Raw genomic sequence first — 16,796 nt, forward strand, 5'->3', positions numbered from 1 at the left:
GTAAAAAGTAATTTCTTAGCGCAACACTTAATAAAAATACTAAAAAAGTAGTAGTTATTTTTTTAAATCAATAAAGTTATGATCTTTTTTAACGCTTTTTACCTAATTCAAATTGATGTTTTAATCAGTATATTAGCTTTACATAAATATCTTTATTTTAAACATACCAAAAAACTGTAAGTATCTGAGATAATTTAATAACTTTTTAAATTTGTTAATGTAAAAACTTTAACACTTATCGATTTTTCAAATAGGAAAAGAACTTTTTTTATACTATTGCTCACAACAGATTACTATTTATAAGTTTCATTCAAAACTTGTTATTGTCTAAACGGGTGTTGACGTTTTAATTTTGCGAGTTAAAATTTCACATCTCCAGTTTTGGAATCTTTAAATAGAAGTTGCAACCGTCTGTTGCCGTGCAACAAGATTCATTCGACCATTCATTTTTGTCAGCATCGTAACAAAGAACATCAGAAGCTTCGAACCAAAAAATGAAAACTTTTTTCCCTATACCTATGGCGTGAGTGAGCCAAGAATATGGAGAATATATGCCAGATGTATAGGTTGGGTAATGATTAATAAATACAAATGCGTTGGATGTAGAGTCGTACATTTCAAGGAATTTCTTACCAGATCCTATCGCAAACAATTTGTTCTTTATAGCAATTAAACAATGCCTCGATGTTCTTTCTTTCATGCTTGGCATGTATGTCCATTCATCAGCTATGTGGTCATATGCCTCAACAGTGTTTAAAGACTCACCGTTACATCCACCAGAAACAACCATTCTTTCTTCAAATACTGTGCAAGCTGCACTTGATCTAGCTTCTTTCATGCTTGCTACATTACCCCATGTGTTGTCATTTGTATTAAAAAAAATACAATTTGCTGTATGTTTATTTGCTAACTCACCTCCAATAAAATAAACTTTACCTATAAAGCCACAAGCACAATAATTACCACGATCATCAAACATATCTCCTACAATTTCTAAAGAATCAGTAGCAATGGAGTATTTTTCAATTTTGTTTAAATCTCTACCTTCATCGTGTGAACATCCTAACAAGTAGACATGACCTTTTAAATATATCACTTGTGTGGAAGAAAATGGAAAACGACGGTTTTTTGTGAGCGAACTAGCTTTTCTACATCTAATCAAATTTCTACCATCTATTTTGTTCACAAAACTAGTATTTATATCAACATCGCTGTCTACCGATGAGAAATAGTCTCCGCAGTGCAAAACATCAAAGTTGTTTTCCTTGTAATACCTCGTTGTGAAACATGAACTTGGCGAGCGTTTATAGTACAATTCTATATTTTCAAGTATCTCGTGTATTAGTTTTAAACACTCATCAGCTTCATGAAAAGACGTTGATTTTTTTAAAACTTGTACTAGAGCAGGTTCTGTCAGTAAAGGGAGGCGAATTAATGACAAAACACTTTTTGCATGTTTGGTTCTCTCGTCAAGCCTGTAACTTACCCATTCGTTTGCCGCGGAGAAAACTTCAATTTCTGAAGTGATGTGTAAGTTAGAGCTTGAAATAATTCGTTTCATCAGTGGAAAATCTAACATTAAGAAGTTGTTAGTTTCGGCAACTGTTGTGAACCAAAGTTCAATATAATTCATAATCAGTTTAGAAAGGTCATTCAAGTTGTAAAGTTTAGACAAAAAATAAAAAGTTGCTACGTTTTGGGGTTTTATTTTGCTCTTCATGAGTTTAAGCACACTATCTTTCAAATCTTTATCAAATTTTATTTGGTTAAATTTCATAACTTTCATGTATCTTATCACATCTCCAGGAAAGGTATCTGAAAGTTTTTATTTATTTTACACTAAAAAAAACAAAACTGCAATAAGGTTGTTTATTCAATAGTATTAAAATCAAGCATACTTGAATATACTTTTCATTATTTCAGTGTCTTTAAAAATATTTTGAGACTTTCTTTGTAGCTGAATTTAAGAAAGAGAAATCCTTGTGTATACATACATTATTTATGTTTTATAAATTATTTCCGAGAAACTACATAAATAATTCAAAGCTTTATAACTGCTTAATAAAAAATGATAAATTAAGCTTTTTTTTAATACAATCTTCATTATACATATTTTAGTTAGGTAGGTGTCAGAAAAGAACAGTTTCACTTTAGCACGGAGTGACACTTTGGCACGGCGTCATTTTAGCACGGAGTGACATTTTTGAACATAATAATTTTAAATCTTTTGAAATGTTTATTTAAATAAGGTTTAATTATTTAAAATACTTAACAAAACAAAATAATTTTGAAATATAGTTTAAACACTTTTGAAAATATCGTCTTAAATAAATTATAAATAAAATTTTTACTATGAGCTAAAAATGTAGTATAAACGTTTTTAATTTTTATCTAGCTCACTTTTTATTTACAACTTAGGCTTAAAGTTTGACCATAAAAAATATAATTATCGCATTTAAAAACTTTTAATAATTCTAGACCTTGTATTTATTGTTATCTAAATAATTTTATGTCGAAAACTTTAAAAGAAAAGCATCAAAACCTTTTTTTTTTAAATTATTTAGTAAAACAAGTAAAAAAAAAAAATTTTCATAGTTTTAACTAAAGCTTAAACTTGTCATTAATTTAAAGCTTGTAAATTTAATTTTAATATACATGTTGCATAGTTTGTTTTTTAGTTTTTAAACAATACAGTACTTTATGTCATTGAAACAAATAAAAACAATTGCAAAATAATTTTTTTGCTAAAATTTCACTCCGTACCAAAGTGTCACTCCGTGCTAAAGTAATGTTGTGCTAAAGTGACACTTTTTGCTATAGTGTCACTCCGTGCTAAATTATTACACATTGCTAAAATGTCACTACGTGCTAAAGTGTCATACGTGTTTTTTGACCCGTTCTCGTTTTAGTTAGATATAATGTAAAAATATATTAATTAAAAACTAAATCTATTATTCATATTACAAAATATACCTGCTTGAGAATTTATTATACTAAAATCTCTTTCCTTGAAGACTGTTGGGGAATTTTCTCTGCCTAGCTTTTTAAATTTTTCCTGCCGTTTTTTTAAGCTTTTTGAAATTCCATTAACTTTCAATTCACTTCTATTTTTATAGATTTCATTGAAGTTCCATATTTTAGACATTTTATTTCCCATTTTACAAATGCTGGTTATTTTTATAATTGAAAAAAAATCTTTTACTTACCAATTTTAATAACAAATAAATCTGTCCTTTACTACATTTTTGCATAATTTTTTAGGCTTAACAACAAAACATTTTAACTTTTTTAATAATTAGTGTAGTTTATTATTAATTTATATAGTATTATTATGAACATTTAATATTGTTACTGTAATTTATTAAAAAACAAATGTTTTTAAAACTCAAGTAGATTCTTCTTATATCATAAACTAGGAAGTAGGTCAAATACGCACGAAAACATTTTTGCATTAAGGGTCATTTTCGCATGAGAGTAAAAAAATAAATGAACCAAATATATAATTTAAAAAAAATAAGAAAACAAGTTACTGACCGAGGGCAGGGGTTAAGGGTAACAGTGACAGTAAGAATTAAAACCAAAGTATATTGCAAAAAGATACTGAAAAAAAAAATACAAAAAAAATACCGACCTAGGGTAAGGGTTAGAGGTAACAGTAATAGAAAACATGTATTTAAATATAGGTAACAAAAATTTTTGATTAAAAAACTTAAAATAAAAAAATTTCACCAAATAAGTTAAAAAACAACAAAAAAAAACTAACGACCGAGGAGAGCAAACACATATATATATATATATTTTTCACTTTTGCTAAACCGTCTTTGTACAAAATTGAGCCCTTGTTTAAAATTGATGCCATGCAAAATTGTCTTGGTGCAAAAATGTCGCTTCGTAATATTACACTTCTTACCAATAACTAATAGATTTTTTTACAACTTTTTTTTATGATGTTTATGAAGTAAAAGCATGTGTAGGGATATAAAGTTTTTACAAACAATATTATAAACAACAAATAACAAATACATAGCAATATAAAAACAAAAAATAACTAATACTGATACTTATAATACAAAGGGCTACTCTATATAAAACTAGGCATAACATGAGTATTATATTTAAGAACAAGCAAACGTTAACAAATATATGAAAAACATTTTTTTTCAGAAAATACTTTTAAACGTGATCAAAATTTTACACAAGATTTAATCTAACAGGGATATAATTAGAGAATTTGAAAAATAAAATAAGATTTAACTATTTAGAGTGCAAGTAAATAAAAGGTTATAAAAAGTAACATAAATAAAAATATTTTATATATATTTCAAAAAAAGGAATATAAATGTCTACTCCATAATACCATGTTTACTGCAGCAGGTTGTGGCTACAAATGCTCCCACCACTCTTTGTGGCTGGTTTATATAGCAATGTTCTTAATATTATTCAACATTACATTAGTAATAGATTACTGTCTGTTGTCTGCTCTTTATTTTCTCCTTATCTTTACTCTATTTATTTTGTATCAGTAAAACACATGACCTTGCAACCTTTATCTTAAACACTAGGATAAAGAAGAACTTTTATTTAAAAATTTCAATTTAATTTAAATAGTTATCAAATGCAGTTTGATATCCTTTTAAACATAAGTTTAGTTTGTATATAAAAATGTTTGTTTCAAAACTTGTTTTACTTAAAGATGTTTTAAAAATGATACATGGTCATACTCTAAGTTGTTGTTTAAAATCAAAGGGAGGTAAAAATATTTTCTCAGATTTTTACAAGTATTTTACGTGACAGAAAGTAATAATATAAATCAATTTGATATTATATCTTAATTCAGCATTCGTTTAACGTTTAATATGTAATTGTAAATAAAATTAAAAATTTAAACAAAATATTTATTTTCATTTTCTAAGAAAAACTTAAAATGTAGTTACCTATCAAAAAGTATTTTACCTTACTTTTAATTTTAAATAAAAATCTCATAGAAAATCTGTTTAAGTTTATACTACGACATTTACATTTAAAAAGATGCTTTATATTTATACAAAATCAACGATAAAACATATTTCTTGTTTATAACACTTACATTTAGCTATTATTTTTAATAAATTATATTAATTATTGATTCATTAAACAGTTTTTAAACAAAATATAAATTGTTTGCTATAAATTATTAAATGCCAAATTTAAATATCTTAAAAGAGTAGCAGTCCTACGTAAAATTAGAAACAAAATAAAATATGTTTATTCTTAATAACATTTTTTCTAGCTTTTAAGCTATATTCTGCTAAATAAAAATGATGATTTTTTATTAAAAAATACTGTTGCTTAATTTTCATAAAAGTATATTTATTTACTGTCAAAAAGTTAGAACTAACAAAGTTAAAGCTTTACAGTAAAACTTAAATAATAAAAATAAGTGTTTTTACTTGATTTACTTCAGGTAAGCATGACTTATAATTTTATTAACAGTTTTCACAAAAATCTGTTATTAAGATATCTTATAGTACTAAATTAACAAAGAGAAAAAAGGGTTAATAACCAGGGTTGACCAATTTTTTTTTTGATATTTCTTCCAGGTTTTTTAAGTTTTTTTAATGCATTTTAAAAGTACATTTTTTGGTCTATTTTTTGTTTAAAGACTAAGTTTAAGGTTAAAAACTTTTTTAAGTAGTAAAACAACATTGTACAAATACTGTGAAGCACCTCAAAATATTTTCTTATATATAAAAGTTTTTGATAAAAAGAAAATTTTTTATTGGTATCATGGATTTTTTGTTTCAAATTAAAATGTTACTACTTAGCATGTCTATTTTGTTAAAAATTCCACTGTTTCTAGTGTTTTTGTTCAAAATTCCCTTTCTTACAAATTTTCAAGGATTTTTCAGGTTCCTTTAACCTGAATAGGCAAGTTACAGGATTTTCAGTGATTCCAGGTTTTTTGGCAGGCATGTATAATTGACAAAATTAATTATTAAAGAATACGTCTTTTAAACTGTTGATTTTATTTTCATTTAACTTTAAATCAGGTTTTCTCAATCTTGTTTTTTTTTTCAAATTTTTTCAAATAAACCAAAAAATCTATTGCTACCTCCGAGAAGATTTCTCTAAAATCTACATTTGAAAAAGCCTAAAACCTTTTTCTTTTGCTCCTCATTATCAACTTCTTAATATCTAGTGTAAATTTTAAATTTTGGCCTTGTGGCTTCACTTTAACAGCTTTTGGTCCCCTAATTTTCCTTGAATTTTTACTCATTATCATCAACTCAAGAATATATGCAAATTATGACCTTATTGCCCCATTGTGGTCCCTTTACTACTTTTGGCCCTCCTATTGCCCCTTTGCTGCTTACTAGCCCATTTCTTTAATGCCCTTAAAGGGGTTGGCAGGGTTGCCATAGTTTTTTCAAAAATTTATCCAGGTTTTCCAAAATTCTTCCAGGTTTTTTAAATTTCTCCCACGTTTTAATAAGTACACATTTGGGTCTATTTTTGTTTAAAATTTAGTTTAGGGTAAAAAATTGTGTTAAATAGTATTAAAACATTGAAAAGATACTGTAAAGCTACTTTAAATATGTTTTTTAACAGAAAAAAATTTGCTGATGAAAAAAAAAAACTGGTTAGATTTTTTAGTCAAATCAAAGTTTTATTACTAAACATGTGAAAATTGTTTAAATTTCAGGTTTTTTAATGATTTTTGTACAAAATTTCATATTTTTCTTTGTTTTTTCAAAATTTCTCAAGTTCTAGGTTTTTCCAGTTTTTTTTAGCCTAAATTGTTAAATTCTATGCTATTCCAGGTAAGTGGCAATTCTGAGCTGGGAAATATAGGTTATGAATAAGGATTTAAGAATAAGGAAATGTGGACCTTTATAAACTAAAGTTTAAATACAATTTATATGAACTTAAAAATTTAAAGCAGGTGATATTTTTAGTAACAGGCTTAAAATTGATTAAACTTAACTTTAAGTAAGCTTTGGTTTATAGCTTTTTTTTATGCTACTTTTAAAAATTTTGTTTTTAAAAAGTTTAAGTATAAATAGTAAAAGACAGTGAAATTTTAAAACTAGGATAGTGACTTCACAATTTCAATTTAAAAATAATTTACAAGTATTTACTAACATAAATCAAACAAATGAAAAAGTGAGGTTTTTGATAATTAATGTTTAGAAAAAATTTAACACATTCTAAATAAATTATTAATAGAAATTATACTCTTTAGATATTATGTTATTTTTCGATAACTTTAACTATATTATAACTAAAAATTAGTTATTAAAGCTTTTTTGAATCAAAGTTTTAAAGAATAACACTGTGATTTTTAAATTTGGTTTACAAGACAAAATTTACAACATAAACACTAGTAATACTCTTAACCTGTATAAAATATTTGACATTTCCTGCTACTTATACTATTTGTCCAGTTTTTTTTAATGAGCTTATTTTATCAAATAATGTAAAATTGCACTTGCTTCACTGATTCTAGATTCAGTATTCAAAAAATTATTTATTTTTAAAAAATAAGGTAGCATAAAAGGTATTCATTGTCCTTAAATTAAAGGACTTTGACGTTTGATTTCAGATTGATACAATAACTTGAGCTCAAAGAAAAAAAACAATGTTTTCTTTATTTGGTTTATTTTGTTGTTGTAATTTTATTAAATATGTTCATAAATGTTTTTCATAAAATTTAAAGTTCATATTAGTATACTTATGAGTTATGACTTCATTACTATCGCTTATTTAAATTTATATCTAAAACTTTAATAGTTAAAGTTTTTTTAAGGTATTGTCAAAGTTTCTTACACTGTTGTTGACAAGAATTTGGGTCTAAAGTAAAGCCTTCGACATACGTAATTTGTGATAAATTTGTTTTTAAGACATTTAGGTAAGGAGTATAGGATTTTTTAATTAAAATATATTATATTGGTTTGCATTTTCAACTTCTTATAATTGAAGTTTAAAGTAGTTTATCTATTAACTACTTTTATTTACAGTAAATTAAAAAAAAATATATGCATATTTCAAATAAATTTATAAGGATTTTGTTGGTAAACTTAAAAATTTAGTACCTTAATCTAAACTCTTACCTAAGCAATAACCAAAGAAAAAGATAGGCTTTATGTTTAAACTGTAAACAACAAGTATACTACAACTAAAAACTAATAAAAAAGTTCTTTAACCATTTAAACTCATTAAACCTTTAAAAAGTACAATATGAGTTATAAATTTAAATATTGTATTTCATTACTACAAAACACAAACTATGCACATTGTTTATTGAACGGTAAAAAAAACGATCAAAAGTTTGGTCTAAGGAACTGGTGTACGAAAAACCTTTCGGTTATCGATTCGTACACCACAACTCCATATTTAAACTGTATTTTTTTATTCCTTTGCTTTAATACTTTAAATTTTACTAAAGCATTGTTTTAGAATGAGTTTTATAGTTAGGTAATATGGATTTAGTCTACTATTATTGTTTTCACGTATACTATTCTGAGTTGTTTTGTCCATAAATATGAGAGTAAGCATAACAAGTTACTACAATATGCATATTGATAAATACGTTAGATTACTCAAAATTAAACAAATACGTCAGAGTTTCTAATTGGGTTTTGTAATTATCTGCTATAAATTTAATTTTTAAAAGTTTAATCACTTAACCTACAAAAAAAAACCTTTAAGTTTCATAAAATACTTTAAGTTTCATTTTTAGAACTAGTTTAAGCAATTAATTTATGTTTAGAACTAATTTAAGCATTCAAAGAACTTTGTCAAAAATTTTGACTTGTTTTCTTAAAATTAGTAAACTTTTTTTATGATGTTATTTTTGACTTTTCTTGTTATTTATAAATACTTTTCTTTACACGCATGAAAACTTTACACATACAAGATTAATTATTTAAAATTCTTATTTGTAAAACTAAGTTTCACCTTTGAAGGGATCTTCAGTTACAATTTAAATCTTGTTCAAGTAGTTAAGTTTCTATTTGACAACATTGAAGTTGTAACTGAAGATCCCTTAAAGGGTGAAATTAAGATTTTTCAAATAAGATTTTTTAAGATTTTGCAAATAAGAAAAAACTGACTTGTAGATTTTAACAAGATATAAGTATGTTATTTTTTATCAGGTTCATATTACTTGTTGTGATATAGTCTTTTAAATATTTATTTTAGAAATTGTATTGTCGGAACTAGAATTGTCCAAATTCGTATTGTCAAGTAAACAAACCGAAAAACAAAACTCCAAAAAGTAACATTTTATAATAACTTTTTAAAGGTATGTTTTTACTGATGTTTAAAAATAAATTGTAAATTAAGTTGTAATCAGTTTATAGTTTTTAAATTAATTTTGTAATTGTTTTTTGATAGTTACGCTTGATCATTCAGATTTTAATAGTATAAATTTTTTCATTGTATTTTAAATAATACACAAACATATTGGACCTTGATATTTTAAGTTGAAACATACAAACATACAATTTTGCTGAGGGCATTAAGAACCTTCTCTATTTTCCAACTTAAGTAAACAAATTAAAAAATAAATATTCTAATTAAAAAACATAATTGATATAAACACCTGCTACACAGATCTACATATTATAAGTTAAGTATAAATTATTATAAATCTTAGATGTTTTTGTTATTTTCTTTTTGACTATATAGTAAGAAGCTAATTACCTTTGTCTTAATTAATCTATTTTTCATTGTATGACTTTCAAATATTATTAGCTGTTTATGATGACATTCCGTCAAAACGTAATAAATCTAACTGATTATTTTAGAATAACTTGCATATTGTTTTATCTTTAAAGTTAATTAAAAAAATATTTCGTCCAATTAAGGTTTAGGTATAATAACAAAGTGTTTAGCTGTTACTAGCGTTAAACTAAATGAATAAACAAATATATTTATTTATAATAATTAAAGTTTGTTGTATAACTTAATGAAGTTTTAATACCATAAAATAGTTTTTATTTAAATTTAACTTATTTTAACAAAATTATAAATAAAAACTGTTTATAAATTAAAAACCAGGAAAGTTAGTATAAGTTTATAATATAAGAAACGTTAGAATATTTTCAAAGCTCAATAAAAATTAAACATTTTAACTTAGTCACGTTAATGATTTATAAGTATTCATAACTTTGATTTAAATATCATGATATCTGAACAGGTATTTGTATGCTTTATAATGATTAAGGTATCATTGAAATTAGATGTCAGTATTAGCATATTGGCATTAGTTTTTGTTGGATCAGCAGCTTGTTATGACATTAGTAAGTTCGTGGTTCGTTTAGTTGGATCATCTCCTCAAGAAGGTTTCAAAGTTGTTTTTTAACACTTTCAAAAACGAAATGTATCTGATGTAGATGATTGTAAAGAAAATAACAAAGAATTGGCAGCTGTTAAAAGGAATATGATAAATTTAGATTTCTCAAAGAACCAAAGTGTAAATAACAAAGTTGTTAGAAATATTTCAGAAGCACATCTGTTAGCAATAAAAACTTGTTTGTAAAAGAAAAAAGTCAAAATTCTAGTGCTAGTTCTGATCTGTCTAATGAAAATGAGAATGTAAGCATACAAAAGAGAACTTATTCAGAAAATAATGTAAAATACGGTCTTTCAACAGAACTCAAGGCTAAAAGCAAAGCTACCGAACAAATCTTTGAATTTAATAAGAAAATAGAGCAAGGTGTCTCTAATGCTGCTGAAAAATTTTGAAGAAAATCCAATTTCAAATTCAGAGATCGCTGATTATGGGGTTTCGGAAAATTGTAGAGTGAAGAGCAAAGTTGATGGAAATGTTTCAGAATCTATCCTCAACATTAATACTTATAAAGTAAACACAAACGTGACTATAAATCAACAGAGTCGAAATATTGTTGATAAATACGATCAATCTAATGAACATAAAAGTAAAGATTTTTTCGAAAACCAGAATCAAAATGCTGATTGTTTTTCCATAAATCCTAATAATCCTAAGCGAGATACCGAGAAATATGATTTAAAAGATCATGTTCCAACAAATAATTTTAACTTTCAAAGTCAAGTCGTAGAAAAAATTTTTAAACTTGCTAATAAAAATCATCAGGATTGTGATTTAATTTGCTCTAACCAAGTATCAAAAGTTTTTCAAGAAAATAAACTTATAGAAAAATGCCAGCCTGATGAAAACAAAGTTGACTTACCATTATGTTATTTGAAAGATTGTAATTTATTAGAATTTTTACAGAAATATCATGAAATACAAAAGATATTTTATGACTTATTAAATAACGTAAACAACAACTTTGCAACTTTTTTTGAAAAGTTGAATTTACTTAAAATGAACGAAGAAAGCTATCAAAGTGAATTATCTAAGGCTATAACTCAATTGTTTAAAAGTTTGGACAATATATATGACTGGGCAATTAATCTGAAAGATTCAAAGCTTTATTTAGAATTTACAAGTACATTACAAACAGTGCTAAAAGACTTAGTCAATAAATACAAAAAAAACTTTGTTTTTTCTAAGAAAGAATTGAAATCTGCACAGAAACTGTTAATTAATTATGATATACTGGTTGATATACATAACTTTTGTAAAGTCTTTTTAGTAGCCCTTGATACCTTGATCGCTTTAACTAAAAGGCTTGTGGAAAAACAAACAAAACAAAAACTTAAGGAAATCATTATTTGGTGGAACAGTAATGTTGGCGGTTATAGAAAAATATTTCTGGTGGATTGGATGAACTGAAAAGTGCTAAAGCAAAATCCTACTCAGTTGAGTTGACAAAAAATTTAACAAAACTGTCTGAACAGTCAGATGTCATCTTTACTCATTTTTCAAATAACTTGGGTTCAAAGATCGCTGTTAAAATGGGAAAAAACACCAAAAGACTAAATAAGATTCGTTTTATTTTATCTTAACAAGATATGTTTTGAATCAGTTTGTTATTGTTGACCTTTTAGTTTATAAGTGTCTTCTATGTTGTATAATTTGTAATGCGCTATTATTAGTTTATGAATAAATCTCAGTTACTAAGAAACGTCATATTAATTGTTTATTTACTTTGTTAGACTTGCACTTAATTACTATATAATTAATATTTAAAAAAGAAAAATTTCACATTTCATTTGACAATAAAGTAAGATAATGTAAAATATACATAAATTTTTTATAAATGTAAGAGTCAATATAATTGATTAGCAAGGATATATGAAGAAAAAATTTAAACTGTCATGGTTAAAATAATTTGCTTTACAAAAATATTAGAATGGTAATATTACTATTATAAACTAAATTGACAACTCAATTAAATTTTGTTTCTTTAAAGTTAAAATGTAAAGATCGAGTAGCTATTTGCTTATCAAATTATAGCATACATTAAACTTTAAATGTCATGCGCTATTAACTTTTATATAAACAACTTTAATATAATTTGGCGTAAACAAGCAACTACCCACTTGTTACTTCAATTTAAAAAAATAACAATTTTCCATAAGTCATAAAAGTATAATACTTTAAAATTTAAAAATAAATACATCTAAAAAAATGTAACACCTAACTCAGTAACTATTTATTTGATATGCAAAAACTTGTAGAGCATAAAAAAAAATAATTCGAATCATAAGCTTTACAACTACTTCTATTGTAATAACTGTATTATAACAGTAGAAAATAGTTATCAATAAAAAATATAAAAAGTATTAAGCATTTGCTAATAAAACATTTTCTAAATCAAGCGCAAAATTTGAAAAACATATACATCGAAATAGTAAGGTAAAATTAGTCTAAGTGTTTATAATGTATTTATTTATAGAACGATAAAAAAGCGCTCATCTTGTCTGGTCTAAGGACCTGTTGTACGAAAAACCATTCGATTAATAAGTCGTTTTAAAGCCTTTTATAAGTCGCAGACCAATTTTACTAAAAATAGCTCGAATAATAAAAAGCCTACTCTATAAATTACCGTTTGTAATTTATAATTAAAAAAAGACTCGTTTTATTTCATGTTTTATTTCAGAAAGCTTTTCAAATTTATACTAGTTTGCAATTGAAGATATGTCAGAATGTTGCGCTGTTTTTATCAGTTCCACAGTGGTCTGTAATTCGTCGAAAGATTTAATGGTCTGTAATTCGATGTAGCCTTTCGACATATTACAGATTACTGCGGAACTAATAAAAACACCGCAATATTTGAACATCTTTTTAATTACACACAATGTCATAACTCTGACATAGTTTAAAGTATTGAACGATGTAAACAAGGCGAACTCTACAGCCTGGAATCAATATTGATCGAAGAAAAGCAATATAAGTTTAATTGGCAAGTAGAATTAAATGGAAAGGCAAAATTATTAACAATTTATTAATTAACATAGATTCACTTTCGTTTTACTTGCTAGATCTCTAATATTTCTATTTATTTGAATTTATTCATACTTCGTAATTTACTCTTATTATAAAAACCGTTTACTTATCTTTTTTTTTCAAAATAATATAAAATTTACCACTTGATAATAGAACTAGTATAGTTTTGAATAGCTTTCTAAAATAAAATAAAAATAAAATGAGTTTTCTGTTTATGTTAAGTTGCAAATGGTATACAATCACTTTAAATTATAATCTGATTAGTTTTGTGAAACATTGTTTCAGTTTAAAACTTCACAATACACGTTTACAAACATGCGAAATCGAAATAATTTTTACTATTTTTTCATAATTTATTAATTACAAAGCATCAGTGATTTAAAATATCTTTTGAAAGACATTTTATTCATATAACAATTGAAAACACAATTTTTGAAAGTAACCAGTAAGATTTATTGAGTGTTTTAACTTTAAGTAAACTTTATGAAAATCTAAAGACAATCCAATAACTTAAATTCCTTTAGAAAAATTGACCGGTTTTTTTTTTTTTTTTTTGTAAACCACCAAATTCGTTGTACTTATTGATCATATAAAAAGATTGTTTTATACATAAAATTATATTTATTTTGATATATGACATTTAATAATTACTTTATAGTCGGTTATTTAATTCTTTCTTTTTTTTATACTATTTTTTTTTAGTATTTTAGCATAGTCAAGTAGCACTAAATAAGTTTTTGAAACAATACGCTTGAGGCAGTTAATTATTATAAATAAAATATATTAATAACCCTAAAAAGTTGAACAACTATGATCATTTTACAGTGTAGCGATCATAATCAATACATGCATAGTTTTAACTAAATAGTTAAGTACTCAGACAAAAAGTACTTTGTGTTAAAAATCTGTAATTTATTCAGATTGTTTTCTTGTTGAGGGTGTACTTATAACACATTATAAATTATAAATCAAATCGTTATCATCTATATCTAAATATAAAGTATACAAACTGCATAAAAATATTGTTTTACACTCTGAACAGATTTGAAAAGTTACTTTATGTCGTACAATATTTAAAGCAGTATTGTTTCGTCTCTGACAAGCTTACAAATAAACAGGGTCAAAGTTGTTAAGAAAACTATTACAATTATTTGTAAATTTCACGGATGCAGAAAGTGTTTATAATGTATTTATTTATTTATTTAACGATAAAAAAAGCGCTCATCATGTCTGGTCTAAGGACTTGTTGTACGAAAAAACCCATCAAAAACCTTTCGGTCAATGAGTCGTTTGAAAACCTTTTATAAGTTGCAGGTTAATTCTACTAAAAAAAGCCGCACGAAATTTTTAAAAGAAAGTTTTCTCGGGTCGCAACTTTTAGCATTATAGGCCAACTTGGTTAGCTCTCAGTTGGGAACTAATTAAAAAAACTTTTTTTGTGTTTCTATTTTAGGAAAAAATTTAAAGTATTTATATACCGTTTGTAATTTATAATCAAAAGAAGACTCGTTTTATTTCATGTTTTATTTCAGAAAGCTTTTTAAAACTATAATAGTTTTCAATTAAAAATATGTCAAAATATTGCGCTGTTTTTATCAGTTCCACAGTGGTCTGTAATTCGTCGAAAGATTTAATGATCTGTAATTCGATGTAGCCTTTCGACATATTACAGATTACTGCGGAACTAATAAAAACACCGCAATATTTGAACATCTTTTTAATTACACACAATGTCAAAACGCTGACATAGTTTAAAGTATTGAACGATGTAAACAAGGCGAACTCTACAGCCTGGAATCAATATTGATCGAAGAAAAGCAATATAAGTTTAATTGGCAAGTAGAATTAAATGGAAAGGCAAAATTATTAACAATATATTAATTAACATAGATTCACTTTCGTTTTACTTGCTAGATCTCTAATATTTGTATTTATTTGTATTTATTCATACTTCATAATTTACTCTTATTATTAAAACCGTTTACTTATCTTTTTTTTTTTCAAAATAATATTAAATTTACCACTCGATAATAGAACTAGTATAGTTTTGAAAAGCTTTCTAAAATAAAATAAAAATAAAATGAGTTTTCTGTTTATGTTAAGTTGCAAATGGTATATAATTACTTTAAGTTATAATCTGATTAGTTTTGTGAAATATTGTTTCATTTTAAAACTTCACAATACAAATTTACAAAAATGCGAGATTGAAATAACATTTACTATTTTTTTTTTATAATTTATTAATTAAAAAACATCAGTGATTTAAAATATCTTTTGAAAGATATTTTATTCATATAACATTCGAAAAAACAATTTTTGAAAGTAACCAGTAAGAGTTATTGAGTGTTTTAATTTTACGTAAACTTTATGAAAATTTTAAGACAATCCGATAATTTAAATTCCTATAGAAAAATTGACCGATTTTTTTTTGTAAACTATCAATTTCGTTGTACTTATTGTTCATATCAAAAGTTTTTTATATATAAAATTATATTTATTTTGATATATTACATTTAATAATTACTTTATAGTCGGTCATTTAATTCTTTCTTGCTTTTTTATACTATTTTTTTTAGCATAGTCAAGTAGCACTAAATAAGTTTTTTAAAAAATACGCTTGAGGCAGTTAATATTTATAAATAAAATATAAGATGTAACGTTATAAGGCGTTAAATCCTGGAGATCCTGATAAGCTAAGCTTATCGGAATGTATACCACAGATGTTCTTGTGCTAAAACTTTATTTCAACTAACGGCGTTTCACTGCTCTCAAATAATTTAAAGAACAGATCTACGGAGTCTATAAAATGTTAACACACATTAGAAAAAAAGCAGAAAGAAGCATGTATAATTATGTATAGTGTTTATCTAGGTAGTAACTATAAATGGACTTTATGGTTTAAAAACAAAGTTTGGGATAAAAGCATAAAATAATAAAATTGTCTACAAAAAAAACAAATTTAATAAAAGTAGGCACTAACTTCAAAAAGCTCTAAGAATAGGCAGGTTTTAAAAATGAAAATTAAATTGAGTTGTGCAGAAATGTTACGTCATAATAATTTTAACAAATTGTTCAATAATTTATACAGCCTTAAAACATGAAATATTAAACTTGCAAGTATATGTGAGTTTTGTGAAATAAATTAGTACATAAATAGACAGAGTTATTTAAAGTAGAATCGTCGGTTATGGGGACAGATATTCGATAAATCTTGCCGCTTATTCAGAAGTAGGTCTTTATCTTCTGCTGGAATTACTGCTCTTTCTGTATTGCAAGTTGGGCAAATTCTACTTTTCCGTTGGATGCATGTTTGATCTTTGAAACGATACTCCACTCCATGTTTGGCCTTTTACCGTACCTATGAAAAAAGCTCCAGACATAATCCGATAAACGCGTGCTTTGTTTTTTATTTATATTTTTAAAAGTATGTTTATGA

At 25.1% G+C, this 16,796-nt stretch overlaps 1 protein-coding gene across 1 annotated transcript; it reads right to left on the reverse strand.

Annotated features, from left to right (window-relative positions):
* Positions 1-367: 367 nt before the first annotated feature.
* Positions 368-1,579, reverse strand: LOC145841451 (spermatocyte protein spe-26-like). The gene has a single exon (XM_082948815.1). It carries the CDS (start codon positions 1,577-1,579, stop codon positions 368-370), a length of 1,212 nt encoding a protein of 403 aa, XP_082804941.1.
* Positions 1,580-16,796: the final 15,217 nt, after the last annotated feature.

This window comes from Thalia democratica, chromosome 1 (assembly GCF_965202585.1).
Source record: "Thalia democratica chromosome 1, ktThaDemo2.hap1.1, whole genome shotgun sequence".
Lineage (NCBI taxonomy): Eukaryota > Metazoa > Chordata > Thaliacea > Salpida > Salpidae > Thalia > Thalia democratica.